General features: G+C 42.0%; 2 protein-coding genes across 9 annotated transcripts in view; both read right to left on the bottom strand.

Moving 5' to 3' along the window:
- The window catches only part of znf385d (zinc finger protein 385D), a 506,886-nt gene that overhangs the window by 68,945 nt on the left and 415,935 nt on the right, over positions 1-22,006 (bottom strand). For all 8 annotated transcript variants that reach the window (XM_062984389.1, XM_062984388.1, XM_062984387.1 and 5 more), the window contains one exon: positions 4,513-4,675. In XM_062984389.1, coding sequence (XP_062840459.1) covers positions 4,513-4,675 — 163 coding nt within the window. The remainder of the gene's footprint in view (positions 1-4,512; positions 4,676-22,006) is intronic.
- Positions 1-22,006, bottom strand: part of LOC134299980 (uncharacterized) — a 101,396-nt gene that overhangs the window by 55,123 nt on the left and 24,267 nt on the right. The gene's annotated exons all lie outside the window — the stretch shown is intronic.

Raw genomic sequence — 22,006 nt, 5'->3', positions numbered from 1 at the left:
TACTCATGAAAACATGCACAAAAATGGGATAACAAAAATAATGCAAATTAAAATAAACTACAAGCAATCCCCAAGCTACATACATCTGAGTTGCCAACAACTCATAGTTAGGAGTGAGGTGAGACAACAGAAAGTGAGAGAAATCTGCCTCTAGGAAGAAAAATCACTTCTGAAACACATATCATGGGGAAAGGGTGTCTCCATTGAAGCTTTATCACAAATCTTGGGTTCTAAAAATCTAATTATCATAGGGCCAGAAGGTGAGTTGAAATCTTCTGAACAGGAGCGCAGACAGCGAAATAAACACCACAGTGGTGTTAGCCCTTCCCTATGCTATCCAAAACTTATATACAGACACAGCTGAAGTTACACTTTTAAAATGTACCTGTTCCAACTTACAAGGAAATTCAACTTAAGAACAAACCTACAGAACCTATCTTGTTCATAACTTGGGGACTATCTTTATATAAAATAAATAAATAATGAAGAAGGCATGCAATAAAATACTTCATCCCAAAATCTGCCTAGAGCCAGAATCTTTCTAAATGAAATTTTCATAAAATTCCCATCTCCAAAAACACTCAGATTGCCCCAAAGCATGTTTATTCCCCAAAAGTAATGAGAGAAGGTAATGTGTAAAGCTTTACTGAATGATATTACTCAGTTGTTACATTTCTTTTGCATAAGAGAAATTATGTTATGATTACCCTAAAGATCAAAAGATGTCATTAGTATTGTGGATTGAAATATGATGCTTTTGAGTTCTTCGCAACCTAGCACTCTAACCACTACTCCACACAGGCTCTCAAAACTTATTTTTACTACATTGCAGGTCTGATTTTGATGGAAGGGACCATAGACCAGTCCTGAAAATGTCTAAATCCAAAGCAACTGCTCTACCACTTTCCCACTGAGTTGAAGGATATGATTAATAAAAGCAACTTCATTACAGATACTGCAAAATTCATCTCTTGAACAGGCCAACTCTATAACCAAATGACTCTCTGTTCATTCCTTACCATTTTCAAAAAAATAATCTTCCCCTTTAAAAGAAATTTTGTGATGAATAGCTTTTTCCAGTCACCATCTTGGATATGTTTCTAATGTCCTGAGAGCAAAATAGTTCTGGAACACCATACAGAGGCAGATTGTATGGAGGAAAATGAAGCCTGCATTGGGACACCAACTACTGTTTTATGGTGGGACCAAACATGTTCCTGAATCATTCTTCTCTCATGCAAGGATTGTGATCCAAGTACACTTGGTCTTAAAATTGTATCTGGCATGGTACATATTTAGGATTTTTATATGATTCAAAGGTGTGTACCAAACCTGCACATATTTTAAAAAATGGGCACAAGAAAAATTTATTAGTAAAGGAGGGAAAAGTATAAAAGCACATACTTTAGTGAATATTCCTTCCCAAAAGCAGATGCTATAGTACAAGAGATAACAACAGAATCCTTGCAAGGTGACATAGAGGCATTTCAGGACACGAATTCTGAGAAATCGAACAGAACACAAATGAAATTGAGGAATGAGCTATTTGCAGAAGTGAGTTGTGAATGAATGGGGAAATGAAACACAATGGAACACGAATACAGGAAGATTTACTTCAGAGTAAATATGCAAAGGATTGGGAAGTTAATATAACTTTAAGTGCTACAGTTTAAAGCACTTTTCAAATGTCATGTGGATACACCCCAGGAGATATTAATTTCCTGGTTCGACTGGCACTCCATTACCATTCCAGACAACCTTCAGTTTGCCTATAACTCCCTGCTGGTATCATTCTCTGCCAAAAGGCTAATGGGATAAGCAAGATAATAAATGACTCTTTCACTTCTTGCTAAGTGTTGCACAGAGAGTGGCCTTTCCCATAATCTTCATAGCCCGGGCACTGAAGGTTTTCTGTTGACATTTTGTTCATTTGTGGACCCAGTCAACTGAAATCTTGACCAATGTGCTGTTGCTGACATATTACCCACCATTTAACCACTGTTTGTACATGATATAGTGGTGGTGATGGCAATATGACCTTCGCTCAGCTTGCTTCAGATGACACATTAATCTTCCGAGCACAGCTTTATAAAGCTTTTTGCTAAAAAAAAAAAAAAAAAAAGCCTTCCAACAGCACCTGTGAAAATATCTACACCATTTCTGAAGAAGATATATAGACCTTGGAAGAGTTTGAAAAGGTTACTTTTCCATTCTCTGGCCTTAATAGGCCACCCGAGTAGAACACGACATACATGGTTTTGGTCATGAATATCAGTTTTTAGGTTTTCTCCCTTTGGACACTTTCCTTAATATTATGTTAAGCTGGCATTGTGAAGCATTTTATAAGTCATGCAAGCATGCAATTTTTAACATTTCAGTATGCACAAAGAAAACACAGCAGAAAGGAGAAAGATGTAATATAAAGACATGTCTCCTACTTAATTTGAACAATGGATCTCCAAACATATTACTGGCGTTCCACAGGGTCTTCATATGAGAATTCATTTTCCAGTGCTAATACCTGTGTGTGTGCATAATCATGTGTGTTGACAAAGGTTGTATGGGGAGAATACACACACACACACACACACACACACACACACACACACTGCTCAAATTAATATGCTCTCTTCCAACCAATCCCCCATAAATAAAAACTCTTTATCTTTCAGCACTTGATAAGTTTAGCTCATTAGTTCAAATAACATGAAAATATCATGTAACCCCAGTAAATTTATTTTAAAAATCTTTTAATTTTGGCACTTTCCCCACAAAAGTGAAAACTCCCATCCATCATTTCACAAGCCAATTCTTTGGAATGCAAAAAAAAAAATTAGCATTGTTCATTGTCTGACACTGACATGATGCAGATAAATGGCACAGTCACCAGAATGATGTATAAGCAGTACTTTTTCAGTATACATTTATTTAGCATTATTAACTCATTTATCTTCACATCAATGTCAAAACTCTGAAACAAAATATATCATATCAACAATGAACTGGATGAGTGCTACTAGACTGAAATAAAATAGTGCTCCTGTTTAGCACAGATGGGAGAAAAATTAACCTGATTCACATTTCAGTATAAAACTACCTAATTCACATTCTTGAAATCATATCCAGCACACAGTCAGATGCACCCTATTTCAAATATTTTTTCAACACATCATAGTTTGAGCTCCTACTATCCAACTGACAAGATGTTGGTTCTGGAACATCAATCAGATCTGGGTTCAAGTCACTGGGTATATTAATTGAGAAAATCATCGTCACTTTGTTGCCAAACAAAGCTACTGACAGGATAATAGTAAAGAATAATATGTCAAGTGTTGCACACACAGTTGAATATAATAAGGAATGAACAAAGATGGAGTCCTTCTTGTTACAAATGTTAGAAAAGTGTATCACCATTCTGGCAGATAGACAACAGAAAGACAAAGCCCAGGGACAATCCCATTTGGCAAGCACCAGTTCACTGCAGTGCAAACACTGCATTCACTTAAAACTGGGCAGTATTCAAAAGAGCAGATGGTCATACACAAAGAGAGAGCAAGTTCTCCAAGCCAAAGACATTCACGTTTGAGATGTGCTAAGCTGCAGGAAACCTCCTATGTATTTAATGACCCATCATGCTTGGCAGCTGCATGAGAAACAAATTACTGTACTCCACTGACATCACTCTTTTGTGTATGCACCTCATGATACAGTGTCCTATCAATACTGCAGAAACTGACAAGAGTATGTCTTTCATGTATGGGGCTGCAACCCCTCTGCTTTTGAAACTTCTTGGATGGTGGCTCAGATTTTAAATATTAAGTTGTGCAAATCCCATCATCTTCACCAGCTGCTTGCATGGTTTTGATTATAAGGAGAAAGGGGATGAGGATCTCTACAATCTGTGCTCAATACACATAATGAAAAAAAAATCATTTTCTAGACTAATGAACTATAAAGCAAGCAGAATAACAGATATCAATGACACTTACCTGTTTGTGAGAAGTGTGGGTTATATATCTATTATCCAGCTTAAAATCATCCAACATCCATTTGAAATAGTAATGCAAAGCTTAAAATTTGCAACAATGATGTTTTGACAAACAATGCTTTATCAGAGGCTTCAATTCTCAATTAGAGGTATTTGCTGCGGTTTGAAGCTAAAAATATGCTAAAGCCAAGTGCAGAGAGAGATGTGCCGCATACAGACGACAAGATTCCAAGCAGTTTCTATTTAATTGTTTGCTTGCCATAGATATTACTCATCGTAAATGTATGCATTCATGCCTGAAATTATGACAAGCCTCTTTGTGCTCAAGAGAAATCAGTTACACAACCCATCATGATTACCTTACTCTCATAAGTGTACTGCAAAGAAGAAAGAAATCAATATTACATAGAATGATGGATCAAGCATGAATCAATGTGGCAAGCACAGAACCAAACAGACATGGCGGTAAACAAGAAAAACAAAAGAATAAAAGAAATAAACTACAACAGAGATTATCGCTTAACCTGTTTTGTCAGAGCTGGTATTGATGGTATTGGTAGTGATGGAAGTGAAGGTAGTCTTTGCGCTGTCCTTGGTAGTAACAGATTTCTGCTTATTTTTCATGGCTTCCAGTGCTTTGAGCTTCTTGGCATGTTTAGTGCCTTTGTAGTGGGCCGCAGCCTGGCTCTACAAAGGAGAACAAAATGAACCATGCAATCAGGCTCATTTCTCAACTGGCATTCTCTGTATTAGTACAAATACAGACAACCTTTCAATAATGGGTACCATTTTTCATACCAAAGCAATGATCAATTCTGCAGAATTCATCTAAGCACTATATTTTGGAAACATTAAAGTATGATATTCCAGTATTGCAAAGATTAGAGACTTTATGTAGAGATAACTTGCTTTCTCACCTCATGTAATAACATATATTCTCTTCTATATTTCTGGCTGTCAAGATTTTTTTCCTCTCTAGGGGAAAAAGCAAGGACAGTTTTCTTTGAAGCTAGTTCTTACTTAACTATAGATTAAGGGGTAATTGATGGCAAGCATTGGGATGTTTTAATAAGAAGAGACCAATTAACAAGAGGGCAACTTATTTCTACCAAAGGGCATTTTGCAGAACTAAAAGCTTGTCCCATTCTTTTGAAATAGCAATTGATGGAGACTTTTGGTGGAAAAAGAGTGAAACTACTAAGATTATGCAAAGTGGAAACAACATGGCCGCTTCAAATGGAAACAAATAAATTTACCACATGCAGGCTTTTAAAAATAGTTATTGTTTGCATGTATTTTTTTTAAAGAAGCCATATTCATGAACGTGAGCATGAACATGGGGGAAGCCAATTCCAAGAAATCCATCATATGAAATGGCCATGTTCATTCACTTTGTTTCTAGCACAGACATGGCTGGAGAGTCTAGGCTTTCCTAATGACACATTTCAGTTCAGGTCCATCAATACTTGGACTTGATCCAATCTTCACTTTTGCCAGCAAGTACATTCCCTGAATAAGGTTCTGCTGAGATGATATTCTTGCTATAGGAAAGAAGGGAGGTGATTTTTATCAATGACACATCCTTGCAGTCACTTGCACTATCTGAAAATACGTTTGCATCAGATTTTCAAAGGGTGCATGTGGTTGCACAGATAGGTGAATTGGAAGAAATAATCTCCCTGCCAAAAGGACCTCTCCCCTGCATTAAATTCTTTCCATGTATAAGAGAAGCTTTTCCATTCATGGTCCATGAAGTCTAAACTCCACATGTAACTGTTATAATATTTTCTGCATTTTTCACTTTATTTCACTAGGGGAATCATATACTCTCAACCATGTTCAATTTTATTTTGCATGTGTGATACCTAACCACTTAGGGAAAAACATGCCTGGTATTCTGTCATGACAGAAAGAACACCATGGGGATCTGCAGACAGAAGCTGTCTCGCTTTTTAATAATTGAAATAACCACTGCAAAGGATTATGGTGTCTCTCAGTGTATTCCTTTAGTTCCTCTGCATTTCTACTTATAGGAAAAAGGGAAACAGAGCACATGAGAACACTATTTGGGCGTGAGAAATCCCTGCCTCATATTTGACAGTGTGTGTGTGTGTGTGTTTGGACAGGATTCTGACATGTTTATATATGTCCATGATGTGTGTCTGTATGCAAACACAACACGCACAGAGGCACACACCTGCAATATAATTCTTTTCACACTTATACTCCTTCATAATGATTTTTTTCTATATTCCTTATTGGGTGAGGTGATGACCTTTTCTTTTCTATACCTAAAAGAACAATGGGTTCCCCTAAAACTGTGGAGACCAAAATCCATTGCTTGTGGATCTCTTCTATGTCATAGGGAAATGGACAGCCAGTGTGCTTTCTAACTACTGTGATAATATTATTTTATATTTATATATTTATAAAAATCCACGTGGTCCACATCACATGGGTCAATTTCAACCTATATTCCATTTCAAGCTATATGAGACTGGGCATAAGCCTTGGAAGTGGAAAGATCACACCATATAAGCTCCAGTATACACAATGTACTGCACATATGGTCAAATAAGAGTTGAAATCATGTTATAGCCACTGAGCTTTTTCCTGCCATATACCTGTAGTTTTTAGTTTGTGTTGTATCCAGTGGAATACAAGCTGATAGTGACACTACAGGGTAATTCCTTTACTTCCAAACTGAACTGAAGAATTGATTTGTAGGCTTGTGTACTATCATACCTGATTATCTGTCATCTATCTATCTATCTATCTATCTATCTATCTATCTACTTACTTATATGCAGCTGTTTCATTGTGGTTCAGACATGACCCTCTTATTAAAAGACTATGCCAACAGTGCATAAACCTTAGTATGTGATCTGAAAGCTCTAGTATAAACAGTGTAGTACACATATGCAGGGATTACCTATTTTGCCTTTATGGAGCAAGGGTTTCATGGATAATATCCAGTATCAATATATTTGAATAATTTTATTTTGATTAAACATGAGGGACTGCCACATAGTTTTTGTTTTGTTTTGTATCTAGTGGAATACAAGCTGATCTACAAGTTCCAGCACTAGTTTTTCTTTGACACAGGCCTCAGTACCAATTAGAGAAGGCCCATTGAGTCAATGGGATTTACATAAGTGTTGACTTATCATTCAACAATTGACTCAGTGTGTCTGATTAGTAGGTTTAGGTTAAAGCGATTAACCCTAATAGAGAAGAAAGGGTTTAATAGCCTAAACAATCCTCTAAAACTTATTCTGCTTGAAGGTTGAAAATTATTAAGTTGTGTTCACAGTTAGATTTGAATTTCCCTTTTGCTGAACAACTTTTGGTATTGTGGCAGGTACCCTTATTGAAAGAACACTGGACAGTGAGGATAGTAATAAGAAACAACTTGAACAGAAATAGCACAATCATGCACCTTTACAATTTTCAAACAACATGTAACATTAAGAGACATACTATAAGCCAAACGCAAACAAGTAAGAGATGTTAAATACTATTACATTGACAGGCCAATGTTAAGTTAGAATGGCATAAACAAAATGGCAGCATGTCATATGGACAGGTTGCTCACCTGTAACCATGTTTCTTCGAGTGTACTCTGTGAATTCACACTAATGGAGAAGCTGCGCCTGCGCAGGTTCCGACGGAAACTCTTCCAAGCTGAAGTTCAAATTTTTGGCGGTAACCACGCCCCCCTTCCCAAGGGGCATATAAGGCAGCCCCAGGCGCCCGCTCTCCAGTTCCTACGCCGCCAAGGCAACGAGAAAGGGAGAGGTTTGCCAGAGGGGAAGGAAGGGCGGGTTTGTGTGAATTCACAGAGTACACTCGAAGAAACATGGTTACAGGTGAGCAACCTGTCCTTTTTCTTCGTGTACTCTGTGAATGCACACTAATGGAGACTAACACGCTAAGGTCCCGGATGGTGGGACAAGGCAAACTCGACAATCAGTGAATGTCCAAACACATGTTTATTAGGACATAGAAAAAATAACCGTCCCAAGGGACCAGTGCAATAAATTGTCCGAAAGGACCAGTGCAATGCAACATGAGCATCATAGAAGAAGAACATAACATGGAAGGAATTTTTCAATAAACATGATAGAGAAAAATACACAATTGCGTAGTGCATATAAACGCTCTCCCAGGGGGAGAGGGACAAACACATCTTGGTCTTTGGCATATCCGCCAGGGCCAACGAGGCGGTACAAAGCAACAGAGCAACTGCTCAATACAATCATGGGAAAAAAACATATCCCTAGAGGTAGGTATGGGGAAAAAACCCCGTCCAACTTGAAGGAGAGGTATAGAGAGTCACCTGTGGGTGAATATGAAGAGAAAAAACGTCTGAGAGTCAGGAGAGGCAAGATGAGAGTACTGATCTTGCAAAGGCCGAGTCTTTAAGGGCCTTACTGTCCAGCCTGTAGTGAGAGACAAACGTGAGAGGGTTTGACCAGATAGCCGCTTTACATATGGAGTCAAGCGGAATACCCCTAAGGAAGGCGGTCGACGCCGAGAGGCCCCTAGTCGACCTCGGGCGGATGGAAGGAGGGGGAGGTCGCTTGGCTAGTTCATAGGCCAACTCAATGGCCTGAGCGATCCAGTGGGACAGTCTTTGGGAAGAGATGGGATTACCCAACTTGTCCTGGGCATAGGCGACAAAGAGTCTTTGTGACTTACGAATGTCCTTAGTACGGTCCCTGTAGAAAAGAAGTGCTCTCCGAACGTCGAGAAGGTGCAGTTTTTGCTCGAGAGGAGAGGAGGGGTTAGAGAAGAAAGCTGGTAAGACAATGTCCTGGTTGAGGTGGAAGGCTGACACCACCTTAGGAAGAAAGGTAATGTCCGGGCGAAGAACAGCGCGGTCATGGTGGAAACGAAGATAAGGCTCGTCGACTCTGAGGGCAGCGAGCTCGGATGGCCGTCGTGCCGACGTGATCGCCACCAGAAAGGCCAACTTCCAGGAGAGCAGGCGTAGATCGGTCGAGGCAAGCGGTTCGAAGGGAGCAGAAGACAGTTGAGAAAGTACAAGTTCGAGGCTCCAGCCCGGCGTAGGTGGTAGCGACGGCGGGCAGATGTTATTGTAGCCCCGGAGAAAGGTTTTGATCAGGTGGTGAGAAAAAAGAGATGGCTGGCCGTGGCGCTGAAAAGACCAGGAAAGAGCTGCGAGATAAGCTTTTATAGAGGCAAGAGAAAGTTTCTTCTCGACAAGAGTCATGAGGAAGTCGAGGACCACCGATACCGAGGTCGGGAAGGTGTCGACGTTACGGGATCGAAGGAAGGCATGAAAGCGAGAGAGTTTGTAGGAATAAGCCTTGGTAGTAGACGGCTTATGGGCTGCCCGCAGGACGTCTTGCAGATTCCGCGGAAGAGAGGCTAGGTAAGAATCCTCCATGCAGTGAGATGAAGGGAAGAAAGGTCCGGGTGAAGAATTTTGCCGTCCTCCCGTGAGAGAAGGTGCGGCGAGAGAGGCAGAGGGTGAAACGATCCTCTGGAGAGGCGAAGAAGGGCTGGATACCACGGTTGGCGGGGCCAGGCCGGAGCTATGAGAATCGCCGTGACCGAGATCGAGAGAAGTTTTTCGAGAACTTTCGGTATGAGGGGAATCGGTGGAAAAAGATAAAGCATCTCCGCCGACCAGTCCAGAAGAAAGGCATCCCCTAGGCAGCCGGGGAAAGAGTTCGGGGGGAGCCTCGCTCCGTAGCGGGGTAGCTGAGCGTTGTGGGGAGACGCGAAGAGATCCAGAGTAGGGCGCCCCCAGAGGCGGAACAGACCGTCGAGGACCTCGGGATTGAGCTTCCATTTGTGAGAGGAAGAAGTCATCCTGCTGAGGGCATCCGCTAAACCGTTTTGGGCGCCCGGTAGGTGGATTGCAGAGATCTGTACGCCGTGGGCTATGCACCAAATCCAGAGACGAGAGGAGAGGAGCATCAGTTTCCTCGAACCCGTACCACCCTGTTTGTTGATGTAGAATACTGCTACTAGATTGTCCGATTGAATGAGGATGGACTTGTGGCGGATGAGGGGGGAGAATGCTTTTAGGGCTTTGAGAATGGCGAGAAGTTCGAGGAAGTTTATGTGGTTGGCCCTCTCTGACGGGGACCAAAGATTTTGAACCGTTAGACCGTTCATGTGGGCTCCCCAAGCGTAGGTGGAGGAGTCTGTGGTTATGGTTAGCGATGGCGGGGCTGGATGGAAAGGAAGGCCCTTGCACACGTTTTGGTGAGACATCCACCATGAGAGAGACTGGCGGACGGACGACGGTACCGACAGGTATCTGGAGTTGTGGTGGTGGAACGGTTTGAAAGTGTCTATAAACCACCTTTGCAGGGTCCGAAGGCGCAGCCTGGCAAACGGGGTCGTGAGAACCGTGGAGGCCATGTGGCCTAGAAGGACCTGAATGACACGGGCTCTGACCCTCCGGGCAGATCGACAAAGGGCGATATGGTGGCGGAGAGCCAGGAATCTGTCGAACGGAAGTGACACAGTCTCTGCGACGGAGTCGAAGAGGGCCCCGATGAACCGGATTCGGGTTGACGGGGAGAGATTTGACTTCTCGGAATTGAGTTGGAGGCCGAGAGATTTTAGAAGACGCAGCGTGAAAGAGACGTGATTTTGGAGAAGAACCGGGTCGGGCCCGACGAGAAGCCAGTCGTCCAGATAAGGAAAGACCGTGATGCCATGTAGCCTGAGGTGGGCCGCTACGGCGGCGACAACCTTGGTGAAGACCCTCGGGGCCGTGACGAGACCGAAGGGCAAAACGGTAAACTGGTAGGTTTGGTCGAGAACTTTGAAGCATAGGAACCGTCTGTGCGCCTCTCGTATTGCCATGTGGAAGTAGGCGTCTCGTAAGTCTATGGAGGCAAAGTAGTCTCCCCGCTGCAGCATCGGGAGGATAGAGGCAATAGAGACCATCCTGAATTTGGAGGGGCGAATGAATATATTGAGTGCCCTTAAGTCCAGAATCGGGCGTAGCCCGCCTCCTCTTTTCGGGACTGTAAAGTATCTGGAGAAGAAACTTAAAGGGTCCAGTTCGGGAGGGGAGGGACGGATAGCGCCTTTGGCCAGTAGCGCTTCGACTTCGGCCAGTATCTCTGGGGAAGGGTTTGAGTGGAGAACGTGACCTGTAGGAGGGAGGTCCATGAACTCTAAGGCGTAGCCGTCTTGGACAATGCGGAGAACCCATGCATCTGAAGTAATAGAGTCCCATTGATTGTAGAAAGGGGCTAGTCGGTCTGCAAAGACACCGAAGGGACGAGGCAGCGTGGGCTCTACAACGGTAGCGGGCGAGGAGCTTTGGCAGGGGTTGGCGTCAGGTACGCCGATTAGGCTGCGGAGGAGCAGGGGTGGATCGACCGCGTTGCTTTTGCGGATGAGGTCCCCGGCGAGGTTGGTGATGGGCTTGATTGTTCGAGCCCGAAGGCCGCCTGAAAGAATGGTGTCTGAAAGATTGCGGCGGGAAACGGCGGGAACGGTGCGGGAACCAGCGAGTGCGCTGAGGTTGAGGTTGGTCGCCACATTTAGACGCAAGAATTTTAAAGTCATGATTAGACTTGAGTTTGTCATCGGTACCGGCGTGAAACAGTCCGAGCGCGTCAAAGGGAAGGTCCTCAATGACCTGTCTGGAAGATGAGGAGAGACCCGAAGACCTCAGCCAGGCGTGGCGGCGAATGGAAATCGCGTGGGCAATCATTTTACCCGCAGTATCACCTGTATGCTTCGCCATTTGTATTTGGTGGTGAGCGAGCGAGTCTGCCTCCTGTTGGAGGGTAGTGAGGACGGAGCGGTCTTCGTCCGACATCTTAGCGAAGAAGGGCTGCGCCTTCTCCCAGATAATTTGTTGGTAGGCACCCATGCAGGCTCCATAATTCGCCATGCGGCAAAGCAAAAGGGCTCCGGAATAAAGTTTTCGACCCACGGCGTCGAAGCGCTTCCCCTCTCTGTCGGCCGGAGTATTCGACTGACGACCTGAGGATTGAGAGGCCTTAACGACCAGGGAGTTAGGGTCGGGATGGTGTTTGAGCCACTCCAGGGTATCATCGTCGGTACGGTACCAAGTCTCGATCCTCTTCGAGGTCGGAGGAATGGAGGAAGGGTTTTTCCAGGAGGCCTGGATAACGTCCAACAGATAAGGCAGAAAGGGGAGTAGCGTGGCCGGCGGAGCTTGGGCCTGCACCCTTTTGAAGACTGGGTCAGACACTGCTTTGGAGGTTTGCTTGATCTCCAAACCCAGGGCGTCGGCCATCCTGACCATTTGTTCAGCGAAAGCACGAACATTGTCAGTAGGAGAAGGCGGGTCCGCCTCATACGCGTCGTGGGGAGGAGAGAGGTCGAGACCGAGAGAGACCACCGAGGCCGAGAGGACAGAGTCTGGGCGGTCGACATCAACATCTTCCTCCTCAGCCCCTTGGGGGGACTGAGGGGGAGAAGACAGCACAGTCTCGGGAGGAGGCAAGGCCTCGCGGGAAGAGAGGGCCGGAGGCCGAAGGTCCTTAGAGGCCGAGGCCTGGGCTGCCCGAGCCAGGCGAGCCGTTTGTCTGCCACGCTCCGGTGTCGAGGTGGGAGGGAAGAGCTGTTGGCGCGACGAGCGAGGCGGCGCAAGGGGCTCCGGCACCGGCACCCTGACCACCGTTTGGGTAGAGTGGTGGGGTGAGTCCTGCAGCTCCCCATCAGACAGGGGGTGCAATGGAGACTGAGAAACATCTCTAGGCCTCTGGGCTGGTACAATAGGAGAAGACCTTCTCGAGGAAGTTGTCGAGGAAGATGGCGGGTCTTTCTTTGAGGAGGCCGAGGAGGAGGAGCGCTGAGTTAGCCGTTTCTTCGCCGGCGGTTGCTTGGATGCAACCCTCAAGGACTTGCCAGGTGTGGGAGGAACCACAGCTGAGTCGGATTGCGCTCGACGAGACTCCTCGTGAGCCCTTTTAAAGGCTATTTTGATAGCAGAGGAGGACGGAGGGGAACCGATACGAGAGCGGATCGAGGTCACCGAAGCCAGAGAGCTCGACGTCGAGGAAGGTCCCACCTTTCCGGAGCGGGTCGACACGGTCGCCGTCGTCACAGTACACGGTGGTTTGACCGGTTTAGCGGCCCTGGAGGTCTTGGACGCTCTGGACGAGACCGAGGAAGCCTTGGCTGCCGGAGGCTTAGTTGGTGGCGCCGACATAGCTCTCAAAGCTGAGGACGCCGACGTACCCGACGTCGACGGAGTCGGTTCTGGCGCGAGAGATTTTTCGTAGAGCGCCGCTCTAAGCCTAGCGGCTCTGTTCTTTCTGGCCTGAGCCGTGAGAGCTAGGCAAAAACGGCAGGTACTGACCACATGAGCCTCGCCAAGACAGAAGAGGCACTTGGCGTGGCCGTCCGAGTCAGGAATTTTAGCAGCACACTGCGTGCAACGCTTGAAACGAGTAGTAGACATGCGAAGAGTCCGAAGTGAACCTTGCGGCGGAAAAAAAGGAACTGGAGAGCGGGCGCCTGGGGCTGCCTTATATGCCCCTTGGGAAGGGGGGCGTGGTTACCGCCAAAAATTTGAACTTCAGCTTGGAAGAGTTTCCGTCGGAACCTGCGCAGGCGCAGCTTCTCCATTAGTGTGCATTCACAGAGTACACGAAGAAAAAATATTTATGCCATCACAGCCATGTACTGGTTTCTATGGTCCAACGATATTTTTAGAAGTTGTTACCAAAGTGGAGCAAAATTTTGATATTGTTCATTAAATTGGAATAGTATTTCCTTAAAATACAAGTTTGACCATTATCCTGACCACATTAATTCCAAGGTTATTTGATAATTACACACTCTTCACTATTATTCTCTTTATACATCAACTGTATCATACATTTCCATAAGACGATGTCCCCTTTCCACTGAAAAGTGAATGTTTCTAAAGATTTACCTTTATTATGTGAAGATAAATCACAGAAACCAAAACTAGAAGGTAAAATGTTAGGTTCTTATGAAACAGAAAATGAAACCACACTCAATGAATAAGTAAAATAGTGAGTTCCAGAGATCCCATGAGTACTTGTGCTTTCCTTATTATCTACTCAGGAAGGCATTTTAATGTTTTCTGTTAAAATTTTAGAATGTAAATCTACATTTTCCATAGGGAACAAAGGCCTTCAAAACTGTTCCAAGACAATTAATGTTGGCAGTTTAATGGTATGGGAAAGAAGATTACAAAGCTTGGAACTATTCCAGAAGAACACTTCTTTCTTTTATATGGAAAAGATAGACTGCTTGCCAACAGTTTAACCTGTTCTTAATTAAGCTACTCTAGTGATCCCACCTTGGACCTCTAGAATTGAAGTGGGACTTCCCCCAAACTTTATCTTTTCTTATAATATTAATTGTACAAAATGGAAAAAGGATGTACAAATATCCCCAAACCCTTTTTCTTTTCTTTTTACAGCTACAATACTCAATACTTTCAAATGCTTAAATATTTTTATATAGTAAAAAAAAAGCTATAAAGGAAGGGTAAGTATTACCATATCACTTCACACATTAGAGCTGGAATTAGATAGACGAAAAACTGCAATTATACCAGAATGTCACGCAGAAAAGGAAAAATGGAGCCACAGTCTGAACCAAAGTCAAAATAATGATGCAAAACTCTGAGAGCAGACTGAATGAATGATTGCCCCTATTTTATCCAGGGTAGGAAAAAAGACACATACTGTGACATTCCTTAAGAAAATTGTGGTAGAAAATGAAAAGTACATTGAAAAAGGGTTTTCAGACCTATTAGTAGCAATCTTCTAGAAAGTCTTGTGCTATGTAAAAGGTTAGCAGTGCCTGAATTTATTTAGCAGCCTTTAAGGAAATTATCTTGTCATAATGGGCCCAGTTCAATCCTTGTTGAAGGGAAAAATAAATGAACAACTTTAAAAAATAGTTGTTTTGGTGATTCCATGGCTCTGACCATTGTCATCACCAGATAAACAGTAACTACAAATGTTTTTGAACAATGTAGATAGATTTTCCTTTCCGTTCCTTATTTTCAGAATTATTAAAAATAGTTTGTGGTTGTCACATAATAAAGAAAAATGTGCACTTCAGATGACACTGCAAAATTTAAAATCACCACAGCATATTTTTTAAAATCTTCCTAACATATATTTCCCAGCTTATACAGATAAAAAGAAGCAAAACAGTTAAATAAACACATTTGTTCCTTTTCTCAAATGATATGACTCATGTAAAAACTGAACAACTGTGTAGTCACATCCCTTTATGACAACTTTTCTACACATGCGGAACAGAGAACATTAGCCATCAGGGTTGTAAATTATCCAAAATGTGCAGACTCTCACCCCAAAAGGAGAGAATTTTCAACTCTTCTGTTCCCAAATGTGAAGCTGACCTAAACAAGATTTAGATCCCTAATATTCATACATACATCTGTTATAGGAAAGCATTGAGGATACAACCTACAATTATAAGTCTTCTTTAGCAATAACCTTGGTGTTGAAACCAGACTTAGTCACATTAAATCACTATAAACAGTCTATGTTTATTACATGATCATTCTTCCACACATCCTCATAACCCTACTTTCCTACACTACTGCAGTTCCATTATTATAATTATGAGTACAATTGTGTAATTGCAACATTTAAAACAGAAAGGGGAAATATAACCAAAAAATAAATAAAAGGTAAATTTGTCAGTTGAATAATGTAATGAAAGGAAGAGGAGGAGAATCTTTCTGGCATATAAGTAGAAGGAGTCAGTTGCACCAAGAAAGGTGATAGAAATGCCATGGGATTAGGAAACATTGACATTTTACCCATTAATAACTAGGGATGGCTGAATCATAGTTGGGAAGCAAGCCTGCAACAGACTGCACATGGCATTTGCCTGCCTCGTGAAATAAAGTCCTCAGTCTCCTTGGATTCAACTTCATCAAACAACAGAAAGCTAATTCCTTGAGTCCTCTTGAGACAACAGGAACCTCCTCTGTTGCCCAAAGTTTCTGTTCATGAGAAAACAGTTTATAGTGATCAGTGGTCATCAAGCCAAACTGGTTAATGAAAAGTAAAGTCAAAGGCAATAGTAGGCCGCACCAACTAATTCCAGTCCTGTCCTTTTTCTCACTCATAGTGATACTACAGGATAACTCTTTTATATCCAAGCTGAACTAAATAAAATTGATCTGTAGGTTTGTATATTATACCTGATTATCTGTCATCTATCTATCCACATACTTATATTCAGCTGTTTCATTGGAGTGTAGACATTATCCTCTTCTCAAAAGACAATGTCAACATTGCATTAACCTCAGCACAGAATAAACCCTGAAAAGTTTCACCAGGATAATAAATCTGTAAGTGTGTTTCTGGAGGCAAACTGTGCTCCTTTTGTCTGAGGAAGAACCTAGCTAAGTATGAAGAGGCCCCTCAGAATAAAAATTGAGCCTAACAGCAATTTACATTATAATTGTAAATTACACCTGTGAATCAACTCCTCATATTGGTGATATTACAGATCTTCGGAGTATTCAAAGTTGCAAACATTATCTCTAGCCATCTTACTATATAATGATGCAGAGGCAAAGATCAAAACCAAATATATAGAGACAAAATACAGGCACATATTGAAATTTATTTTTTCCTAACTTCAACTTTTCTTCCAGTGTCTAATTAATCAGTGTCACACAATAAAAAACACCCTCTCACACACATTTTTATATGTAGTTACTTAGCCTGCAGAATCAATGTTTTGCCATTTTACAATACGCTGCACAGATTACTGTGCAAAGATTGCTATGTTTAAGGGGTATCATAAACTTCAGTTATGAAGGTTCAAATGCTTACTTGTTCTTTAGTATATACAAGTTGCTTTAGTATATATAAGCTGATAGTAATTACATTTGGTTTGACATTATGTTTCAATGGTACTTAAGAACGCTTAAAACTTACACACACACTCTGTGCAGTTCTCAACTTTGAAGATCCTTTCAACTAGCCATGGCAGACTAAGCAGCAATGAGGGCAGCAGAGAAATCATTCCTGCTGCTACCATTTCATCTTCCTGGAAGGCTGTACCCAGAAGGTGGTGCTGGGGGACTCCTGACCAAACCCCTGGCTATTGTCCTGTGGAACCCCACAGCTCTACTATTCCTTTTCACCTAAAGCCAAGGAAGCTATCTTGATCCTAAACAAGTAATGAACTGGATGAGCGCAAATAAATAGTAACTTAATCTAGACAAGATAGAGGTACTCCTGGCCAGTTGGAAGGCGGATCAGGGAATAGGGAGTCACACTCCCCCTGAAGACACAGGTTTGCAGTTTGGGAGTCCTCCTGGAATCAGGACTGAACCTGGAGGTCCAGGTGTCAAAGGTAGCCAGAAGGCTCTTTGCACAATTAAAACTTGCACCCATTCCTTGAGAAGCCAGATCTGGCCATGGTGGTACATGCCTGTTACATCCTGTCTGGATTACTGTAATGTGCTCTATGTGGGGCTGCCTCTGAAGAGTGCTCAGAAACTTCAGCTGGTCCAAAAAGCTGCAACTAAGTTGCTCACTGGGGCTGGCTACAGGGAACGGACAACCATGGAGTTGAAGCAACTCCACTGGCTGCCAGTCTTTTAACGGGCACAATTCAAAGTGCTGGTTATGACTTTTAAAGCCCTAGATGGTTTAGGTCCAGGCTATTAGGCGCATCCCCTTGTACGAACCTGCTTGGGCCCTGAGATCTTCAGGAGAGGCCCTTCTCTTGGTCCCACCTTCATCTCAAGCTTGGGTGGTGGGAACGAGAGAGTGGATGTTCTTGGTGGCTGCCCCTCAACTCTGGAACTCCCCATCCAGGGAAGCCAGAATGGCCCACTACCTGCTGTCCTTCCGACGGCAGTCTAAAACATTTTTATTCAGATAGGCACTTAAAGATTAAGGGGATGTTGTGGTTTTATATGCTTTTATGGTTTAACTTGATTTGTTTTTAATATTAACAATGTTTAATGCTATTTTAATATTTGTAGAATTTAAGTTCTATTGTAATGCTTTTAAGTGTGAGCCACTTTGAGTGTCCATATGTAGAGAAAAAGCACAATATAAACATAAACATAACAACAACAACAACAACAACAACAACAACAACAACAACATGCATTCCTATGGGTGGAAAACATATGCATGTAACTTGAGGTTGCACACACATGTTTCAATTGACTCTTTTGTATCTCCTTGGAATCCAAAATATCCTCCAACTCCAAGGGAAGACTACTGCCACAGAATTAAATGAGAGGGATGAAGAGAGACAACTAAACAGTGTTCACCAGAGCTTGGCAGCCACTGGGGAAGAGAAGTGAGGAGCATGTACATTATGTTGCACATACACAATGCAAGATCTTGCTCAACATATATAGAGAAAATGACACATGATATATTTCTTGATTTATAAACCTAGGAAGAACCCTTTAAATAATTATGTGATGCAGTTTTCCAGAGTGGAAAGAATCTGAAATCCAGAGAAAGAACAACACGTGAAACATCAAACTTTTTTTATTCTCGCATTTCTAAAAATTGAGTATATTTCTTAAAACTATATTTCTGAAAACTGAGACTTCATTTTCTGTAAGCTTCTCAAGGGCATTTATGCTTTTTGTTTATATATCTCATGCTTCAAACCATGCTGCTCAGCAAGGTCACATGATAGAGGTAGAGTGAAAAGAGCAGCTTTCTATAGAGAACCAAAAGGAAAGGGGAGGAAAAATAAAGAGCAGTTCTTCCTTTCTGATTTAAGTAGAAAAGGATATTATAACCCTGCTATAAAGGCAATGGCTTACTGAATCCCAATTTAAAGTGGAAATCTTTTCAGCGGTGCAGGCTGGAGTAACACCCAAACACACTTACCTGCCCTTAGCTTGTCTCCTCTCAGATGAGCTGAAAACTTCCTCTTGACTGGATATTATCTGAGTCTTTATCTTGTGAACAGAATAACTAAAAAGAACTTGAGTGGGTGAGAGCAGCGTTGTCGGCTCAAGTGTTTTAAATGGGTACCTGTTGCTATGGAAACTACTTCTTTTGTCTGTATACAATCAAAACAGCAGTTTTGTTGAACTTTCTATTAAAGTGCTATGATTGAGCCCAGTTCCCGTAAAGAGAAAGTGGTACAAAGGCACTAAAAATAGTATCAAAATCATGAAAGATTGCTGGAAGAAAAAAATCAAGCAACATCATTTACCTGCATTCTGCAGAGACTTCACCTCTCACCAGCTCAGGGTAAGATCACTACACATCTAAATATGCTCAATGGTACCTTAAGGACCAACAAATGTAGTCATGAAATGGTAATGTCACCTCAAGAGTCAACAAAGCACTACATAAAATCAATGAACAATCTCCTGCTGGTGGTGTTAAGTTGCACGCTAGCCCAATGGGCCTTATTAAAATGGTACACATAGCTTGAGTTTGATGTGCACTTAGAGCTGTACATCAAGTGTCTGGGGTTTTTTTTTTTTTTTTGTAGCCTTAGAAATCCTTCTTTCCTTCTAAAAGGGATAACTGGATTGTGGAATTTGAAATGACACTACAAGATCAAATGATTTAGCAAACATTACAAAATAAAGTGCAGCCCGTTTAAAGGAATAATCACTAGTATTGGATGGTTTCAGGAACTGGCTCTCCTTGATTGGTCTTCCCCAAAATCTGCTACTTCTGGATGAACTATATAACAATATACAATACATCTGGTTGAAGACAGGAAGCTAGATTTTAAAGTTTTTCAGAGATCTAAGATTGGATTGGAACAATCACATTGCTTTCTACCCAAAACCGTCTTGCTTTTCTTGTCAGAGATACATCTTCATAAATGCTTCTGATGAAATGAAAACTTATACTAGTCTTTAAGGTGTCACATAAAACCAATTTGTTTTCACAGTAACAGAAAATGAAGGCACATCCAAATACGTTGCTGCCTGAGACAGAACAGAACACCAAAGTACAAAGCACCCTTTGTCATTTTTTTTGGCATTTGTGGCAGAAAAATTCACAAGCACCTTTCTACTTTCCTAGCAGTAAAATATAATCATAATAAATAATTAAGAATCTGCTTTTCTTTCATGACATCCCACGTTTCTGTATCACTCTGATGGTAGATTAATCCCAGGGAGCATAGAATATAAAAATAATTTGAAATCATTGAGATTTATCGTATTATGCTTAATCCAGTTCAGTTTAGCCTTCTTGGATGTGGATCTGAATTCAGGAGCCTCAGATCTACATTGGCCTAAGGTGAATTAGGGCTTAATCTGAGTTGCTGAATTAGGTCAAAACCCAACTTCAATACTTCTGCACAGCAGAATCTACCATTTATCAACTACCCAAATGCTGTCTCTTATTTGATACAGAATTAGAAGTACTAAAACCTAAACCAGGCAAGCTACATGAAAAGGCAAGGCTCCCATACTTTTAATAGTGCATGCAAAAGAGAACATCAGAAGTTAGTTCTAAACCACAGTTGTTAAGTTATACGAGCTCTGTCCTTTTTTTCCATGTGGCCATCTTAAATCTAAGAGCCCCTGATGGCGTTGTGGACTAAAGCCTCGTGAATTGAAGGTTGGGTTGCTGACCTGAAAGCTGCCAGGTTCGAATCCCACCCGGGAAGAGTGCAGATGAGCTCCCTCTATCAGCTCCAGCTCCATGTGGGGACATGAGAGAAGCCTCCCACAAGGATGGTAAAAACATCTTTAAAAAAAAAACCATCTGGGCGTCCCCTGGGCAACGTCCTTGCAGACGGCCAATTCTCTCACTCCAGAAGTGACTCAAGTTGCTCCTGACACGGAAAAAAAAATAAAAATCTAAGAGTGAACATGGTTTGTAAAGATGCTTGATTCATACATTAGGATAAAGACAAATGTGCTTGCCATTCGTGACTAACCACTCTCTTTTTGTCCCCTTTTCTACTTTTGTAACATTCGATGTTCCGTATTACCCTTAATGCTAAAATCTAATTGCTTCAGCAAGCAGAAGTCAGCCCCCATGGGTATGCATTAACAGTTTCCTTTCTGCAGACTTATGCACAAATATGATTAGCTTTTGCAAATTGCTGCTTATTCTGTAACTTGTAAGTAATTTTTATATTATTACAGTGCAAACAGATGCTATTCTCCATGATATATTCAGCAGTGATCAGCTAATTTAATACTTTTTTGTTTTGTTTTGTTTTCCTTGAAACAAAACCTCAGAAATGAGTTATTTGTGTGAATAATTTAAGCTTCCTTGAAATCTAGTGTGAAAAGTAGCAGTCCTTCTCTGTCAAAACTAGGTCTTTTAAAAACTAGTTATTCATAAAATTTCGACAGAACTTCACATGACCTACTTCGCTTACTGATTATTTGACCAACTTTTAAAACACTGTTTTGTAAAATCTGCTTGGAGTTTATCTATATATAAAACACTGCTATCTCTATTTCCTGAATTGCCCCAGGGGAAAAAACCGCAGCCATATTGTTCAGTGTTTAATAAGAGCTTTGCTAGTAAGGATATGTACTGACCATATTTAGTTTGGATACGGGTTTGGTGTTTTTGACTGGTCCTGAGCCTGTTTGACCCCAACTTATCAAAGTGAGCAGATATGAAGATTTGTGGTTGCCACGGATTATCATAGAAAACATCAAAATAAGTGTTTTGAAACATGATGATGATGATGATGATGATAAATTGTATTTATTACCCACCCCTGTTCACAGCTTGAGGTGGGGTACAACACAGTCAAAATACATATACTAAATTACAAAGATTAAAACATGATACCAAAATTCACAGTTCAAAATTGACTGGGTAAGCCTGCCAAGAGAGAAAAGTTTTACTTGTGTCTAAAATTTTAACAGCTTGTTTACATGTCAGAGCTCTTCCAGCATGTCATTCCACAGTACTGAGGTGGTCGACAAAAGCATCTTCCAGGTTCTGGCTGGTTAGAGTGAATGCCTCCCAGAGAACCTCAGTGTACAGAGGAAATTATGTGGGATGAGGCAATCCTGTAGATAATTTGGGCCCAAAC

The sequence above is a fragment of the Anolis carolinensis genome, chromosome 6 (assembly GCF_035594765.1).
Source record: "Anolis carolinensis isolate JA03-04 chromosome 6, rAnoCar3.1.pri, whole genome shotgun sequence".
Taxonomy (NCBI): Eukaryota; Metazoa; Chordata; class Lepidosauria; order Squamata; family Dactyloidae; genus Anolis; species Anolis carolinensis.
Note: the sequence above shows the minus strand (reverse complement) of the source record. Positions and strands in the feature narration are given on the sequence as shown.